Raw genomic sequence first — 14404 nt, 5'->3', positions numbered from 1 at the left:
ATTATTGGTTAACCCTTTCACCCCCAGTTCCCTGTATGCAGGTCCAACTTTACCATAGAAAACAATGGATTTGGGACAAACCATGGTGCTGAAAGGGTTAATGCTCTTGTATTATGTTCTTCATGACCAGAGACTGTAGGGGTTTTCCTTAACGTACCTGATGTAGGCAGCTATCCGTGATGGGAAAAGTTGACCTGCTCCAAATTTAGATGTTCGTAGCTTCCCATTCATTATAACTGGTTTTAGACATCCATTAAAATTTTCTTGAGTTTCCCAGTCCTTGATCAAAGAACATTATGGCACACACAGATCAACAGGTGGTGGGTATTATCCCTGCTTATCAATTTTCAAATCTACTTTTGACACTAGAGGGCGCTAGTAGCCCTCCTTGAGTTTTGATCAGGGCCAATCAGCAACATATAAAGTTTTATACCAAGCATTTTGAACAGAAAAATACCTGTTATCTGAAGTCTGGTTATCAACATGTGCCAAGTGCATTAAAATGGAATTGGCTGTCCATTAGTTGTACTGCATGAATCATCAATAACTATCGTCAGTTCACATTGACACATTTTAATGGCAGGCAAGTTTTTTGAATAATATTCTCTCTAACAATCTAACATGTACCAAATGCAGTGAAATGCAACACATCCTCAATTTTCTAGATCTCTGACACATGGTCTGTCTATCTGCAATTTAGCATGGATGCCAAACTTAGCAAATGCCAAGTTGACAGATGAAATCTGCTAAAAATTTTATGTTTATAATCATTCAATATGAGTTAGTGTCCTGTCAGTATCATGAATGAAACAGGCCAGCATAACTGGTGAGTTAACACACACATATGCAATTCTAGTCTTTTTATGAATCCATACAGTTCAAATAAGAATGCCACACAGTTTTTGCCCTCTTTTAAACCTTGACCCCTCCCACATTGTTTCTGAATTCCAAGTCTTACTGGAAAGGATCACCACTGAAAATGAAAATGTGACCTGTGTGACCTGTACTGTGGTGGACGCCCACCGCTGCAAAAGTATTACCATAATAGCACCCCTCAAAAGCAGTATGCACCATGGTACCGGCTAGTTTATGTCAGCAAGTTCTGTGGTTTTTGTCATCAGCAGTCATGAAATGCAACGAGTGCCTTGGCCTCCCCTGGCATTTCTGCATCCACCAATTTGCACCTGTATGCCTAACGTCAGATGATTTTTTCCCTATTTTTGTTTTTCAAATGTCACCTACAGCTTTTTTTCTACTACCAAGAGCACGTTGGGATACAGTGTTCAGCTGGTCAGAAAAGCCTTTAAATGTACAGACTGTTGTTATTGTCGAGGAGTGAAACTTCAATGATCCAGACTAAAATTGAAAATATCAACAACAAGAGAATGCTTTACACATAATTGCTGTGTTGACAAACTAAATGGTGTTTCAATATGCTTTGAGGAATGCTACTTACAGTTGACATACAAAACAAAAATAATGAAACAATCAGAAAGTTACTGCTACTGTTCCTCAAAGGAATTCAGGCTGGAAACAGGGATTTTTTGGTTGTAAACATTTCTCAAAAGTGACGAGATTTTTGTTTGTCCAACTGTTGAACTGCCACTTCAGTATGAATTTACCAGTTGTTTTTGTCACCAGGTCAAGTGAAAAATGCAGTCCATTTTAAGCATTTTATTGGTATTAAGAAAACACAACTCCACTGTTTATTTTAATGATACAATGCTTGAATCATTCGGGTAGTTTGTCAGCTGTTTGGTGAGGATTTTGTTGAACGAACCAAAAGATGGTGAAAAAATACATTATGCAAATGTAGGCAAGAGCCAGCAACACATTTAATTTCTGCGACAGTTGATGAGCTCACCAAAGTTCAGCAAACATCGCAAAGTTTGAATGTGAAGAGCAGAGAATCTTGTACTATGTTATCATTTATTTGCCTGGTGACAACATCACTCACCCTAAACGCACTGACGGTTTTACTCAGGCCACAAAACTTGCATACCGAGACACCGGTGAGCCAGGTTCATTTTATAAAGAACTTTTTTATTAATTTCATTAAATTCAAAAAGTTATTCACAATTATTTTGTCTTAATCAACCAGAAAGTTTCTCTTAAAAGAAAATCTTGAACAAAACACAGTATGCACAGAAGAAAATTAGAAATCTCTAGATTCTCAAGAAAACATGCATATATTTGTAAATTCATAAAAGTCTACCCTTTTTCGCCACAACATGAAAATCGGTTATAATGAATGTTTAGAAGGAAACTTTAGCAATACAAACTATAAAATCATCTAAAATATGGGAGAATAATCTATACAGCAGCGAAAAAAATATGTCTAGAAAAAGAAAACTCTGACGCCAAGTTGCAGCAACAAAAAGTTATGTATATTAAATAAATTACAGCTTTCTTGACCTTATACGGACTATACAACACTCAAACGCTTGGGCAGCTTTCATACCATAAAGGTTTTTCCTAAATACAGCATAATGGGCAAAGGTTTATAGTACTAGATGAAAGCAAAAAGAACGTATTCTAGTAAAGGGTGGCTTTAGCTGGGTGACTATTGCTGTGTAAACTACATCAAACAGCTGTGACGACAGCACTCATTGGAAGAAATTAAAGCATGTCGTACCATCAAAGGATATTATGATTTCAAGGTAGATAGGAACATTGATTGGTCAGACAGACATCACATGACTCTAATCTGCATCTATGATTGGTCGGGGCTGACAGAAACTGATTGGCTGTTCTAACACTCTCCTAGTATTGGCTCATGTATTATTTTTCAAAGTTGGTTATGCAAAATTATTGATGGCAAAGGTGCTTTTTTTGTGCAAGTTTGTTAAAAATCTTCAAAATGCATGATAAAACACGATAACTTGATGGCTTATTTAATGGCAATGCAGATTATCAAAGTCAGATTTCTTGTGTGGTTTCTTAATGCCACCAGAAAATATCCCCTGCCTCCCAACACTGAATAGAATAAAACAAACAAACTAACAAGTGACCGATTGATTTGATATAAATACAATGCCCTGGTCATTCTCTGGCCAGTACAAAGAACAAATAAAATATGCAGAACAGTTCTGAACAGTAAAAGTTATACCTCTTCACATCTGGCCTTTGTTTAGGGAATCTTCAGCTCCTCTATCTTTAACCAGTGCTGCTATCGGCCACAACACTATTTCTCACACACTGCTGCCATTTTCCTGATACTTACAATTTAAATGTCAAAGTCACTGGACTCAAGCAGTTGTCATGACAACAGTGGTCAAAACACAAAAAAAGAAGGTAAAATGAAACCATTCAGCCAGTATTCACACTCTGCTGTTCTCCAGAACAGAAACTGAACTACAAAAATAACTCTTCCTTCGATTTCTTGTAAAAATATGTCATCTTGTTTAAAAAGTACATTCTCTGGCATATTTAACAGTTCTCAAGACTTCACATTCTCGGGAAGAACAAATATATAAAAAATATTGCCATTGCAATGAACCTTGAACTTTTGAACTTTGACTCCCAATGTTGCCTGAGTTTATAAGCAGTTTACATGTCTGTAAATATGAAAAGATTTTTATCACAAGAAAGGAAAATGAAAATACTGAATCATTAACGGAACACACTTGATATGAAGTTGTCCCTCCTGTCTCACCTGGTCACCCCTACACTTTACTTTGGTTCAGTCTCAATGGTTGCTCAATGCAGAGTAGCGGGCCATAGCATAAAGTCAGATAGGTGAACCAGGGGGGTGGGTTGGCTAGAGTCATAGGTCTCCATAGAAGTCAACTTCATTAAAATTCCAACACAGTGATTGGCTCCTCCCATGGAGGTGAGCGTGCCCATTGCACTATGGGAAAATCCTCACAATATTTGGTTTCTTGAAATGGATGTGAATTTGCAAGTACAGACCGTGGCAATCTGGCAGGCAAAAATCAGCAGTACTGTAGTTCTGTTGATCCTTCAGTGAAACAATGTTTCCGTTCACTGATCAACTCTTCACATTTCTCCTTAAATCCTCTTGTGTTCCCCCACTGGGAACAAAAAAATAATCACAAAGTCACTTGAGATGTGTCCTTTCCTTCCAAGAACCAGCTCAAACAATTTGAAATCTTCGCAAATCTCATTTTGTGCCGGTGTACCACAGGTCCTGGAAACACGCTGTATATCACTGGGTCTTGTAAACACCCTGTATATCAGAGGTCTAGGCTTCACCCTTTGGACTGTAAATCCACGTAACTTCTTTGTCAAAGACACATGTTCAGTCATTTCATCGGAATGGTACATCTGCATCAACACAGAGTATTGTTCTACCAAGCATACAAACAGAGCACCACCAGTCACATTGATGGCAAAGTTCTCCACAAAATCTTCCTTCACATTTTTGTCCCAAAAGTCATTCATACGACTAATTGAGATACTTCCGGCATTTCTTGGAACCACAGGTACACGGAATCTTTTCCTCCTCAAATGGAAATTTGTAATCATACGTGAGTTCTTCTCCCGGCATTATCTTCCGACTGGCAAAGATCACGATGTGTTTCTTTCCATCGACTTGAATGACACGGGAAAAGCAGTTAGGCTGAAGAAAGTGAAAATGCAAATATGTTAAAGATAAATACAAAAAGCCTGGACATGATTAATTCATTTGAATTTTATGACGTGAACCATTATGACAGGGTCTTATTTTATGCTGAGATTTACACATAAAGGCAAGACTGAAAAAGACGGGGCTCTCAGTGAACAATTTACAAATCACCATCATCCTAGGGGGTCAAGTTGCTTCATAAAGCTGGAGAGGGCCCCTAAGATAACTTTATTGTTGTCAAATTTATGAATTGACACAGTGTAAAGTGTAAAAATAGAGATTAATGGTTTTGTTTGTGATGTGATTTTTCAGTTTGTCCCTCCATTATATATTGTAGATGATGCCAGTAAAACGTTTGCAGAATCTGTGCATAGCATTTTGCAGAACACTGCTTGTAAGGACAAAAACTGCCCTGTGTACAAGGAATTATTGGAAGGCTTTATGCGTCACCAGTGAAAATGCTTCTATTAGAAGTTAGACTGTGTTCTCCAAGTGTCTACTTCTTAGCAATGTCACAACTTACCTCACATGAATGGTTGATAAACCGAGCAGCGTTGCCGTGCATCGTAGCGTCAACGACATCATAGTCATCAATACGGAACATATAGCAGCCAATACCCTGGTGAAAATACACAATAAAATGATGCTGTCATGAGAAATGAAAGTCACAAACTCTTTCAAAGTCATACCAAAGTTCTTGGTATCATAGGTTGACATAATGAGAGTTGGTGATCAAAAATGCAAAACAATCTGTCTGCCTAAAACTTTCACAATCTCAATCATTGACACACTTATGCTTTGTACCAGTGAATGCCTGACTGTTGACAGATTCCTGTTATCTCATGTCTTGAAAGATCTTTTGGAATGTTCACTATCCCTATTGGGATATGTATCACACTTGACACTGGATTAGGCTTAGTATCAACATCACACTTTTATTTAGCCAATCAATCGCCGTGTTACAAAACACAATAATAGGTCTTCATCTCTCCCTATTGACAAAGAAACGTGATTGGCCAAGCAAGAAGAGTCAAAGTTCATATGAAGTTCACGGCAGGGTCATAAGGCTCAAACTCACCTTGCTGTCATAGTATTTTTCTCTCTTATCAGTCAGCACTGATCTGATCACAGTACCACTGTATTCTATCACCATTTCACCAGCATCAATGGGACGCTTGCAGAACAGACCACGGCCATGAATTTTAGATCTGCAACACAACAATTATCATACAAAAACAGTTCAAATACCAGGACTGCTATATTTCCTGCACTTTTTCTGTACAATACTTTATTCTTCAGCTTGTACTATACTTTATGTAAAACTATCTTCACAGAATATGCAACTTAGCAAGCACAATGCAACGTGTCACACTATCTACTCAAAGATATGAAAATCATCATTTCTAGTTCAGTATATGATGCCTTCATTTTGTGCAACACACTCCAATCACAGTGTTTTGGAAGACTTTGTTTCGACTAAATGACTGCGCCCTCTAACAAACATTTGTGAACTTTTTAATTCCGTTTCAGAGTTGACGACTGTTTTGAAATCTGCCACAACCGATAGAATAACACTTGCTCTGACATCACAGGACACTTGAGTATTGACTTGCCATAGAGGGCGCCCTGCAGATGACAAAATGCAGTGTTTCTCTGCAATAAATGTCTAGTACTTCCTTCAATGTCAAGATGACATGCAGGTTGTATCAGCTAGATTCTATGTTACTGATCCCATACTGACCTGTAGACACCTACAGCTTCCCTGGACGTCCTTTGAAGATGTCGAAATCTCATCGCCATTGGAAGATCCATACTGGTAGCTCTCCTGTCAATCATACAATCATCAGAATTTAATATCAGACGTTTATGAATAAGATTACTATTCACTGGTGGAGGTCTGATCTTTTGACCTGTTCACACCCAATTCCCTGTAATCAGGTTCAACAATCACTATTGATAACAATGGGTTTGGGCCAAACCACGGAGATGCAAGGGTTAAAGGCAATAACTGACTGACATGAACATCACATGAACAGTTTAATTGTTTTGGAAATGACATAACTATCCTTGTCAGCATGGACAAAGTTGTGGCTTTTGTGGCACAAATAGATTTTGCATGAACTTTTGATGAAAACATTCTCCTTCATCAGACACTAACGCCAAATTTCAATAACATATTTTAAGTGTGCTACAAAAACCACAACTTTCTTTAAAGTCAAGGCCAAGCCAGCTAGCCCTCACTGTGAACACTAGGCCTAATTCTCCTGAATATAATTCATTATGCATAGCAACTCTTCGTATATTGACAAACCATCATAAACAAAATAACATGCAAGGCAACAAGTTGTTACAATAGAAAAAATATACTCAATGATTATTCTGCAAGGAAAGCAAAGTAGCCCTTGATGATTGTAAACAAACAAATTTTCCATTAGTACATGTTTATTTCTTCAATAGATTATCTCAAATTATTAACATATCATTGCAGAGGGAAAGACCTTTATGTACAGCTTTGTCACATCTTAGAAACAGGACCATTCCATGAAAAATAGGGGTGTTATTGCATTGGGTCAGAGACAATGGATCAGTCTGTCATAAAACGGGTATGACATTCAATAATGCCGAGACAATGGCTTGATCCATGAATTAGGAGATATCAATTGATTTGGTCACACAAACTGAACCATTCCATCATCAAATTGAGGGGGATTCTGGTATGAGAAGCTTGATCATTCCATTACAAAATAGGGGTGTCACTGGAGTGAGTCCCCTCTGCTGTATACCTTGCTGACTTGTGTTGTATTTCCTCTTCTTCATCCAAGTTATCAGTGTGAATCGCCAGCTTGCGATGTTTGGACGCCAGGAAGTTGAACATGTCAAACTTGGATCGTCTTGTGTAGCATTCTGTCCTGGCACAGCCATGCGGGTTGATTGGAGGTTCCTGAATGACATAAATAAAGACATATTTGAAATTTGTTGCTACAGATTTTACATACTGAAGATATGCAAAACAGTAACGATAGGAATCTATTACTCAAACTCATAGTCTTTCACAACTGCCAATGTATAACATCATGGGAAGTTTAGCTTCAAGATTGTCTGATGATTTGAGGGGATTGGAAATAAATTAATTGACCACCTACTTGTATCTTTACGACAACATATTTAACATCATTAGGGACTTTGACAAGATTTCATCTGTCCTTGACTTGTAGCTTATTACAGAGAAATTCTTAACATAAAATATGGTTAAAGGTAAAACTAGTATAGTTTGAAAAATTATTTCAGTTAATTTTTTTCTCTCTTTCTACTTACATTTTCTCAGACACAACCGATGTCCTCTGAAAGCTAAAAATACTAAACTTATATTTTCTCACCTCATCAATGAAGTCCTGTGATGTCTCATACTGGTGAAATTTGAACTTATATTTACGACAGTTCTTGGCTCCATACAGCTGTTCTGTCAGATAGACTACAGCATCATGGGTAATACCGATCATGCGTGTTCCATCCACACCTGCAAGTGTCAAAGGTCATCATGAAATACTGATACAGTTGGGGTTTTTTGAGCAAAGAGGCTGTATTGAAGAAACTGACAAAATTTCCAGATATAGAAAATTTTGGAGCAGAACAGACAAAATGTATACAAGATATCAATAACGTTGCACATGTTAACCATAGAATATTAAATCGCTCTATCTACCACGTCAGTGAAGTCTGCCTTTATTGTCAGAATTCCAAAAAGCAGACGTTCCAGGGGATTTGTCAGTCTTGTCCCTGAGACATGCCAAAAAGGTGGAAATATGGTTTTTTACTGACTTGGCAGGATGGCATGTAACAGTATTGAAGGAAAGGGGTTTTAAGCAATTTTCTTCCTGTTCAATCTCATCAGGACTATGATTCTTAAGGAACAGCATGTATGAGAATACTGTTGGGAAAACTCACCTGCAAATGATAAATATTTCATGCCTTGACTGTTTCTTGTTTCTTGTACTTTTTCTAGAACCTTCAACCAAGCCTCTGTGCAAAGAACATAAAAAAAAATTCATGATGTACGACATAGAAACTGAACTGACAATGTCACAAAGACTTTGACATTTCTGCAAAGCAAGCCACAGCAAAGTATCCTTCAGAAGTTTAACTGCTGTGAAATGTCACAATCAAACACAACGAGGCATGATTGCAAATCAAAGATGATGCGTATCTACCAAGTAACAGATTTCTTTAATCCCTGATCACCTTCAGTGCCAGAAATTTTCCAGCGTCATAACGAATTATGATATACCTTGTGTGCCACAAGATTCTGGCAAAATCATAATGATGTTTACAGTATTTTTTTGGTGGAGCCATTTCACTACATTTTGGCAGTGAAGCAACGCACATTGTATCACCATACCCAATGACGTTCAGTGTCAGAGAAAGCTTCCCAGTGGACAGGTTCTTCCTGGCTAAATGATCTGTAAAGATCAAGAAGTTGAAATCTCAACTGAAATCATGATCCTGAAACGTCATACCTGAGATGGTATCAGCCTCTGTGTGGAAGCCATCATCACTACTGACTTCAAACACCAGATGTGGCTCATCTTTGATTTTCGGAGGCTCGTTCATTTTCCTCTTTTCTTCCTGTTCCATCAACTTCATCAGAAAGGAGCCCGCCTCGGCATCATCCTCATCCTCCTCCTCATCATCATCTCTGCTTTCATCAGGTAGGTTGGTCAGGTCAACACATGGTTCCTTGGGCCTGCTCTTTGATTTAGCTTTCTTTGGTTTGGTCACTGAAACGCCCTCTACAGATTAAAGATAGAAACATAGCAAGAGAAAAGTTACATTTCTGATCTCTGCACACATCAGAGTAGTCTGAAAGATTTGTCACTCAAGGGCAGTTTAGAGAGCGCCCTCAAGTGACAGCTTTTTCAGTCTAACATCAGAGCATCCTTTTTATATATTGAACTGGAAATTAATGTGTTTTTCCACCCTGATTTTATTCTACAAATATTGATTTGTTTGAGGAAAATAAATACTAGATCACTACAGTTTTCAAAATTATGTGAAATAAGACTACTTGTGGCGTGAAGAAAATGTAGCGTTCAAATCTTAAAACCCTGGACTTTAGTATGTCTTGATAAATAATGCACACCATTTGAGTAAGATAAACTTGAATTGGAAAACATTGCCTTACTTAATACAGAATACATATAACTTTGCAACTTCTGAAAATATTTTATTGAATAAACGATAACTACTGAATTAATTTATCAGTTAATCATTGCATTTTCTGCCTTTGAAGCTTTCACTCCAAATTTCCCTTCATTAAAATCAAAAAGCTGAATAAAAGTTTAATTTCAAAGATTCCACTGAAGAAACTACAGTTGACTATGCATCACCATGTTTGCTCTGATTTGAAAGTAATAAATTGGCTCAACAAAGTTTCAAGTCACCGACTCACCATCAAAAGTTGCACCGTCGTCATTCTTAGCTTGCAGCTTCTCTTTCCTCTTTCTCTTTTTCTTTCCTTTCTCTGCCTCAGCACTCGTCTCGCCGCTCTTCTGATCTTTCAGCATCGGTGGTTCGCGCAGAAGACTGTAAACCGACAGATCTGCGTTCTTCAGCCTCTCTTCAACTGCCTTCTCCCAGCTGGAGTTGGCAGGGTTAAAGGTCGATGTGGATTCATCGGCTTGGAATGTTGGGTGTTTCATCCGTGGACGACTTGGCGTTGAACCTGGGTTTTTGATTCTTGGTTTGGGTTTTGCCAGTGAAGGCCCCGGCACATCTGTCTTTGGACTACTCTTCTCACTTGCCGCAGCAGTGTCTATTGTCACCATTTCCCGGCCAACAGCTCCATGCATCACCCCGTTTGCATCAATCCAAACACTAGGGTTCCTCTGCCTGGGCTTTTGAGTTGTTTTGGGTTTTTTGGTTCTCTTGTTGCTTTGCTGGTGTTTCCTTTTCTTTGCCTTTGGTGTTCCGAACAGTTTGGCGGAGACTAAATCCAGGTCAATCGCTGACTGGGTGACCAGAGCCTGATGCAAGGAAGCTAGTTCAGCAGGTGAGAGATTACTCAGGCTGTCCAGACCGGCAGCAGATAGTATGTTTGACAGCTCTGTGATCTGATCTGGTCTGGCTGGCCGTCTTACACCTGTAGCTGTGGAAGTGATAGTGCTGCTCTGTTGCGCGGTGAACTGCTGTGAGACATTGGTGTTCTGCAGTGGAGGCAGCAACGAGACCGGTGCCAGGAACGCACCGTGTAGATGATTCTGTTGAACAATTGACCGAAGAGCGGCTGACGCGCCAAGGTTACTCGATGATGTGACAGCGTTTCGCATTGTTAGTACCGATCTGTTGTGCCATCAGGTTGGTCAGTCTAGCGTCTTGCACTGGAGGAGAAATCTGACGCAGACCGACACCCACAAGGCTAGGAACAGCAGTCTGTAAATTGTGAGTAACTGTTGATGGCAGGCTGGTGTTGTATTGTGTTGTGTTGCTTTTAAAAGGCATCATTGCCTGCCTGGCAGCGTCACTTAGCATGAGATTGCTGGTGTTTTTAGCAATCTGATGTTCATCTATCAAAGCTGATCCCTGTGTAATTTGCATTCCGTTTGTCACCAGGCTGGAAAAGCTGGATGTAGTAGTAGCAGCTGAGGAAGTACTGTGCATTATGCCATTGGGTGTGAGGACTTCCGATACAACGGCAATGTTACTTGGTAATGAAGTGAACGGAAGAGAATCTTTTGAATTCACAACTACACTCTGAGGCTGTGAAACTTGGGTCACAGTGACTGCGTTCGGTATGCCACCTAGGTTAGCCATACCCGGAATACTCATGTACGCTGAAGACACAGGAGACTTGTTGCGGAGGATTGCTGGAGTAGTCGGTGCCCTGGAAACGGTTGTCATGGGCTGCATTACTTTGAGGAGATCTTGCCACACTTCCTGAGTGATGGCGTCTATGCTACCAGTCTTCTGCAGTGTGTTTTTCTGAGGAGACAGACCCTGAATTAACTGTTCCAAAGAAGGATTAGAAGTTGGAAGCCCGGTTGGATTGTGTTGCATAAGTTCCCTTTTGGTTTCAGTGGCTGTATGATTGACAGGCATAGAATTACCGATTTGCTGCTCAGGGTTTTCCAGTCCCCGCATCTGCAGAAGCGGTACTGTCCCCAGATTGCCGGTGACCAGTTGATGTTGAGTGAAAGTGTCAGAATTGAGCGCTGGCTGCAACAGCATTTCTGACACCATATTCCGCCTCTCTACAGCAGGGTATATGTTTGTGGCTACCTCTTGGACTAACTTCAGGTTTTGAGCTCCCTGTGCTGGCACCTGCATACCTCTACCTTGTATCTGATTGACTGGACGGATAGCAAGAGGCAAATTCGAAGTACTTTGCTGTTGCGGCACTTGTGTCCCGACCCTGTTGAAACCTTGAGCTAAATTTGGCCTGATTCTGCTTTGCATCAACACAGAAGCCCCGGGTCCAAATTCAGTACTCTGATAAAGTGTGTTTCCACTGTGGTCTGCGCTCTGAGTTGGCGACTGCAGAATTGAACGAATCGGGCTGTAGACAGGATTTTGAGCAACAGCGGCAGGTTGCTTCTGGGGGCTGATATTGGCAGGACCAAGCAGGCTTATATTTGCTGAATTTTCTGATACTGTTGATTTCTGCATGGATGGGGTTGGTACGACTGGAGGCTGGAATCCTCCAAAAGTGAGGGAATTCTGCACGGGAGGCATTCCGGGAATGTGGAGAGTCTGCATCTGGCTGCTTGGTTGCGGAATGAGGTTCATGCAGGCCTGTGATTGCAATGGAAGCCCTCCACTTTTTCCAAGCGCATAGCTTGAATTCACTTGTACAGGCTGCAGTTGCTGCTGTACGACGGTGGCTGAGTTGTGGCTCTTCATATCGACAATGACCTTCACAGGACTCTGAGGTACAGACTGAGTCTGCGATACATTGGGCAACTGCTTATTCATCATAATACCATCGTCAATGGCAGCTGACCCATCCTGGTTGTTCAACACCATGACAGGGACACCCTTGGTGTTGACCACCATGTACGGAGTTGATGGCGGGTTCACCACCGGCACTGCTTGTACTTCAATACTTCCTACTCCGTCACTGACTCTGGTTGTAATCTTTTGCTGTGTGCGACTCTCTACAGGTGACTGTTTGACCGTGGAGTTGTCTTGGAGACTCACAGCCTTCTGTACACTGCTTGTCTGCACAGCATTGGCAGCCATGATTACCATCTGTTGCTGTGGGTTTGCCATGATGCTCATCATCACCGGTTGTTCCTGCCTGTCCTGGCTAGATGCTTGATCTGAAGGCACCTTTGGCAATATTGCCACTGGTGGTTGGGGAGACTTCAATCTTCCAGAACCTGGAGTCTTTGTCATCGATCGGGGACTCATGGAGGTTGATGTTTTAATAGAGAGGTCAGCGTGTGCCTGCTTGTTCTGCAACTCTGCTTGGTTCTGGATTTGATGTTGTTGTGGCTGAAAGCCAGCGACATGTTGTTGCTGATGCAAATGCTGCCCTTGAAGTAGTTGCTGCTGTGACTGGTAGAGTTGTTTCTGCAACTGCGCAGACTGCTGCTGGAGAACTGTCATTGCCTGCTGTTGCCGTTGCTGTTGTAACAGTCCAGCTGCCGTCTCTTGTTGAACCGCGTGAGTTTGCTGCAATGTGGGTTGGCTGAGTTCGACTGTTTGCTGTTGCAGTGTCTTCTGTACTGTGTTTGGCCTCTGCTGCAAAACCTGCTGTGCAGCACTTTTCTGCTGCGGTGATGCACTCTTCTTTCTGACCCTGCTTTGCTTTGGCTGTTGTGGTCTGGACTTTTGCTGTTGTGGACTGTGTTTTTGTGGCTGAGATCCATTCTCACTCGGCAAGGACTTTCCAGGTTGCCCCTTAGCCATTCCTTTCAAGTCCAAGGAGACTTTATCCAAGTCATTTTTCTGTTCCAGCGTGATATTATGTTCTTTGTTGTACTCCTGTATCTCTCTTTGTAGAGTCTTCTCGATGAGATCTCCCATGCTATAAGTACATCCTGGTAATGAAGTACCTTTGCCTGTGGCAGTGTTCACTAACACTTCTTTTGGAAGAGGAGCAGATTTTGTTGATCCATCTGGTAATGTTATCATAACAATATGTTGGTCTCCCACTTTGGACAGCTTTCCTTGCACTATATGGAAGTTTGATTTAGTTTTTCCCCCAGAGCTGATTTTAGGCACACGCTCTGAGGATCTTGCTTCTACAGTTGCATCTCGCAGGAGCTCACTTAGTGACCTTTCCGGTTGTTTGGCATTTGCTGTCTCAAAGTCATCCTGATGACTGTTTGAACAATCAGATTCTTCTTCCCGTAGCACAGTCTTTCCTTTAATGGTAATGCCGTCTCCGGAGTCCTTTGCTGATACCACTGATGATTTTGGACTCGTCTCTGGTTGCCTTTCTTCACAGTGTGACGGTTCTTCTTTTCCAAAATTTCCATCAAGCAGAAGTGACTGAAGCTTTTTACCGACAGGAACATTCTCGACTGGTGAGGTAGGTGGGTCTGGTTTACTTGACTTTGTGGGTGTACTCATTTCCTGCCTGCTGCTTTTGTTTGCAGTCGAAACTCCTTCCGGTTTGCCAGGGCTAATATCTGTAGCCGAGTCCTTTGGCGAATCCTGATGTGAATGGTCATTTTCAGACTGAGATTGTCCATCATTAATTGAATCTTTTTCATTGCTACTGCCGCTAGTACTGAGAGATTCTTGCTCACAGAGGGCTGGGGCTGAATCTGGTGTCGTCTTCATCTTCTCATCACACTTGTTCAGCAGGACCACAGG

At 40.9% G+C, this 14404-nt stretch overlaps 1 protein-coding gene across 1 annotated transcript; it reads right to left on the bottom strand.

Moving 5' to 3' along the window:
• Positions 1 to 2022: 2022 nt before the first annotated feature.
• On the bottom strand, positions 2023 to 13598 carry LOC139126463 (histone-lysine N-methyltransferase 2B-like). The gene is made up of 9 exons (XM_070692523.1): positions 10035 to 13598; positions 9103 to 9375; positions 8534 to 8608; positions 7966 to 8105; positions 7372 to 7529; positions 6330 to 6413; positions 5667 to 5796; positions 5112 to 5207; positions 2023 to 4582 (listed from the first exon to the last, which is right to left on the bottom strand). Exons 1-9 carry the CDS (start codon positions 10909 to 10911, stop codon positions 4409 to 4411), a joined length of 2007 nt encoding a protein of 668 aa, XP_070548624.1. The 5' UTR covers positions 10912 to 13598; the 3' UTR covers positions 2023 to 4408.
• Positions 13599 to 14404: the final 806 nt, after the last annotated feature.

This window comes from Ptychodera flava, assembly GCF_041260155.1.
Source record: "Ptychodera flava strain L36383 chromosome 3 unlocalized genomic scaffold, AS_Pfla_20210202 Scaffold_27__1_contigs__length_13241970_pilon, whole genome shotgun sequence".
Lineage (NCBI taxonomy): Eukaryota > Metazoa > Hemichordata > Enteropneusta > Ptychoderidae > Ptychodera > Ptychodera flava.
This window is presented reverse-complemented; position numbering and strand designations above follow the sequence as displayed.

Excerpts from the sequence above, each read along its gene's own strand:
- LOC139126463 (XM_070692523.1), bottom strand. The coding sequence starts at position 10,911 with ATGCGAAACGCTGTCACATCATCGAGTAACCTTGGCGCGTCAGCCGCT. Across the intron at positions 9,376-10,034 it reads CGACGGTGCAACTTTTGATG|AGGGCGTTTCAGTGACCAAA; the intron begins GTGAGTCGGTGA and ends TTTAATCTGTAG. Across the intron at positions 8,106-8,533 it reads GAAATATTTATCATTTGCAG|GTGTGGATGGAACACGCATG; the intron begins GTGAGTTTTCCC and ends TGACACTTGCAG.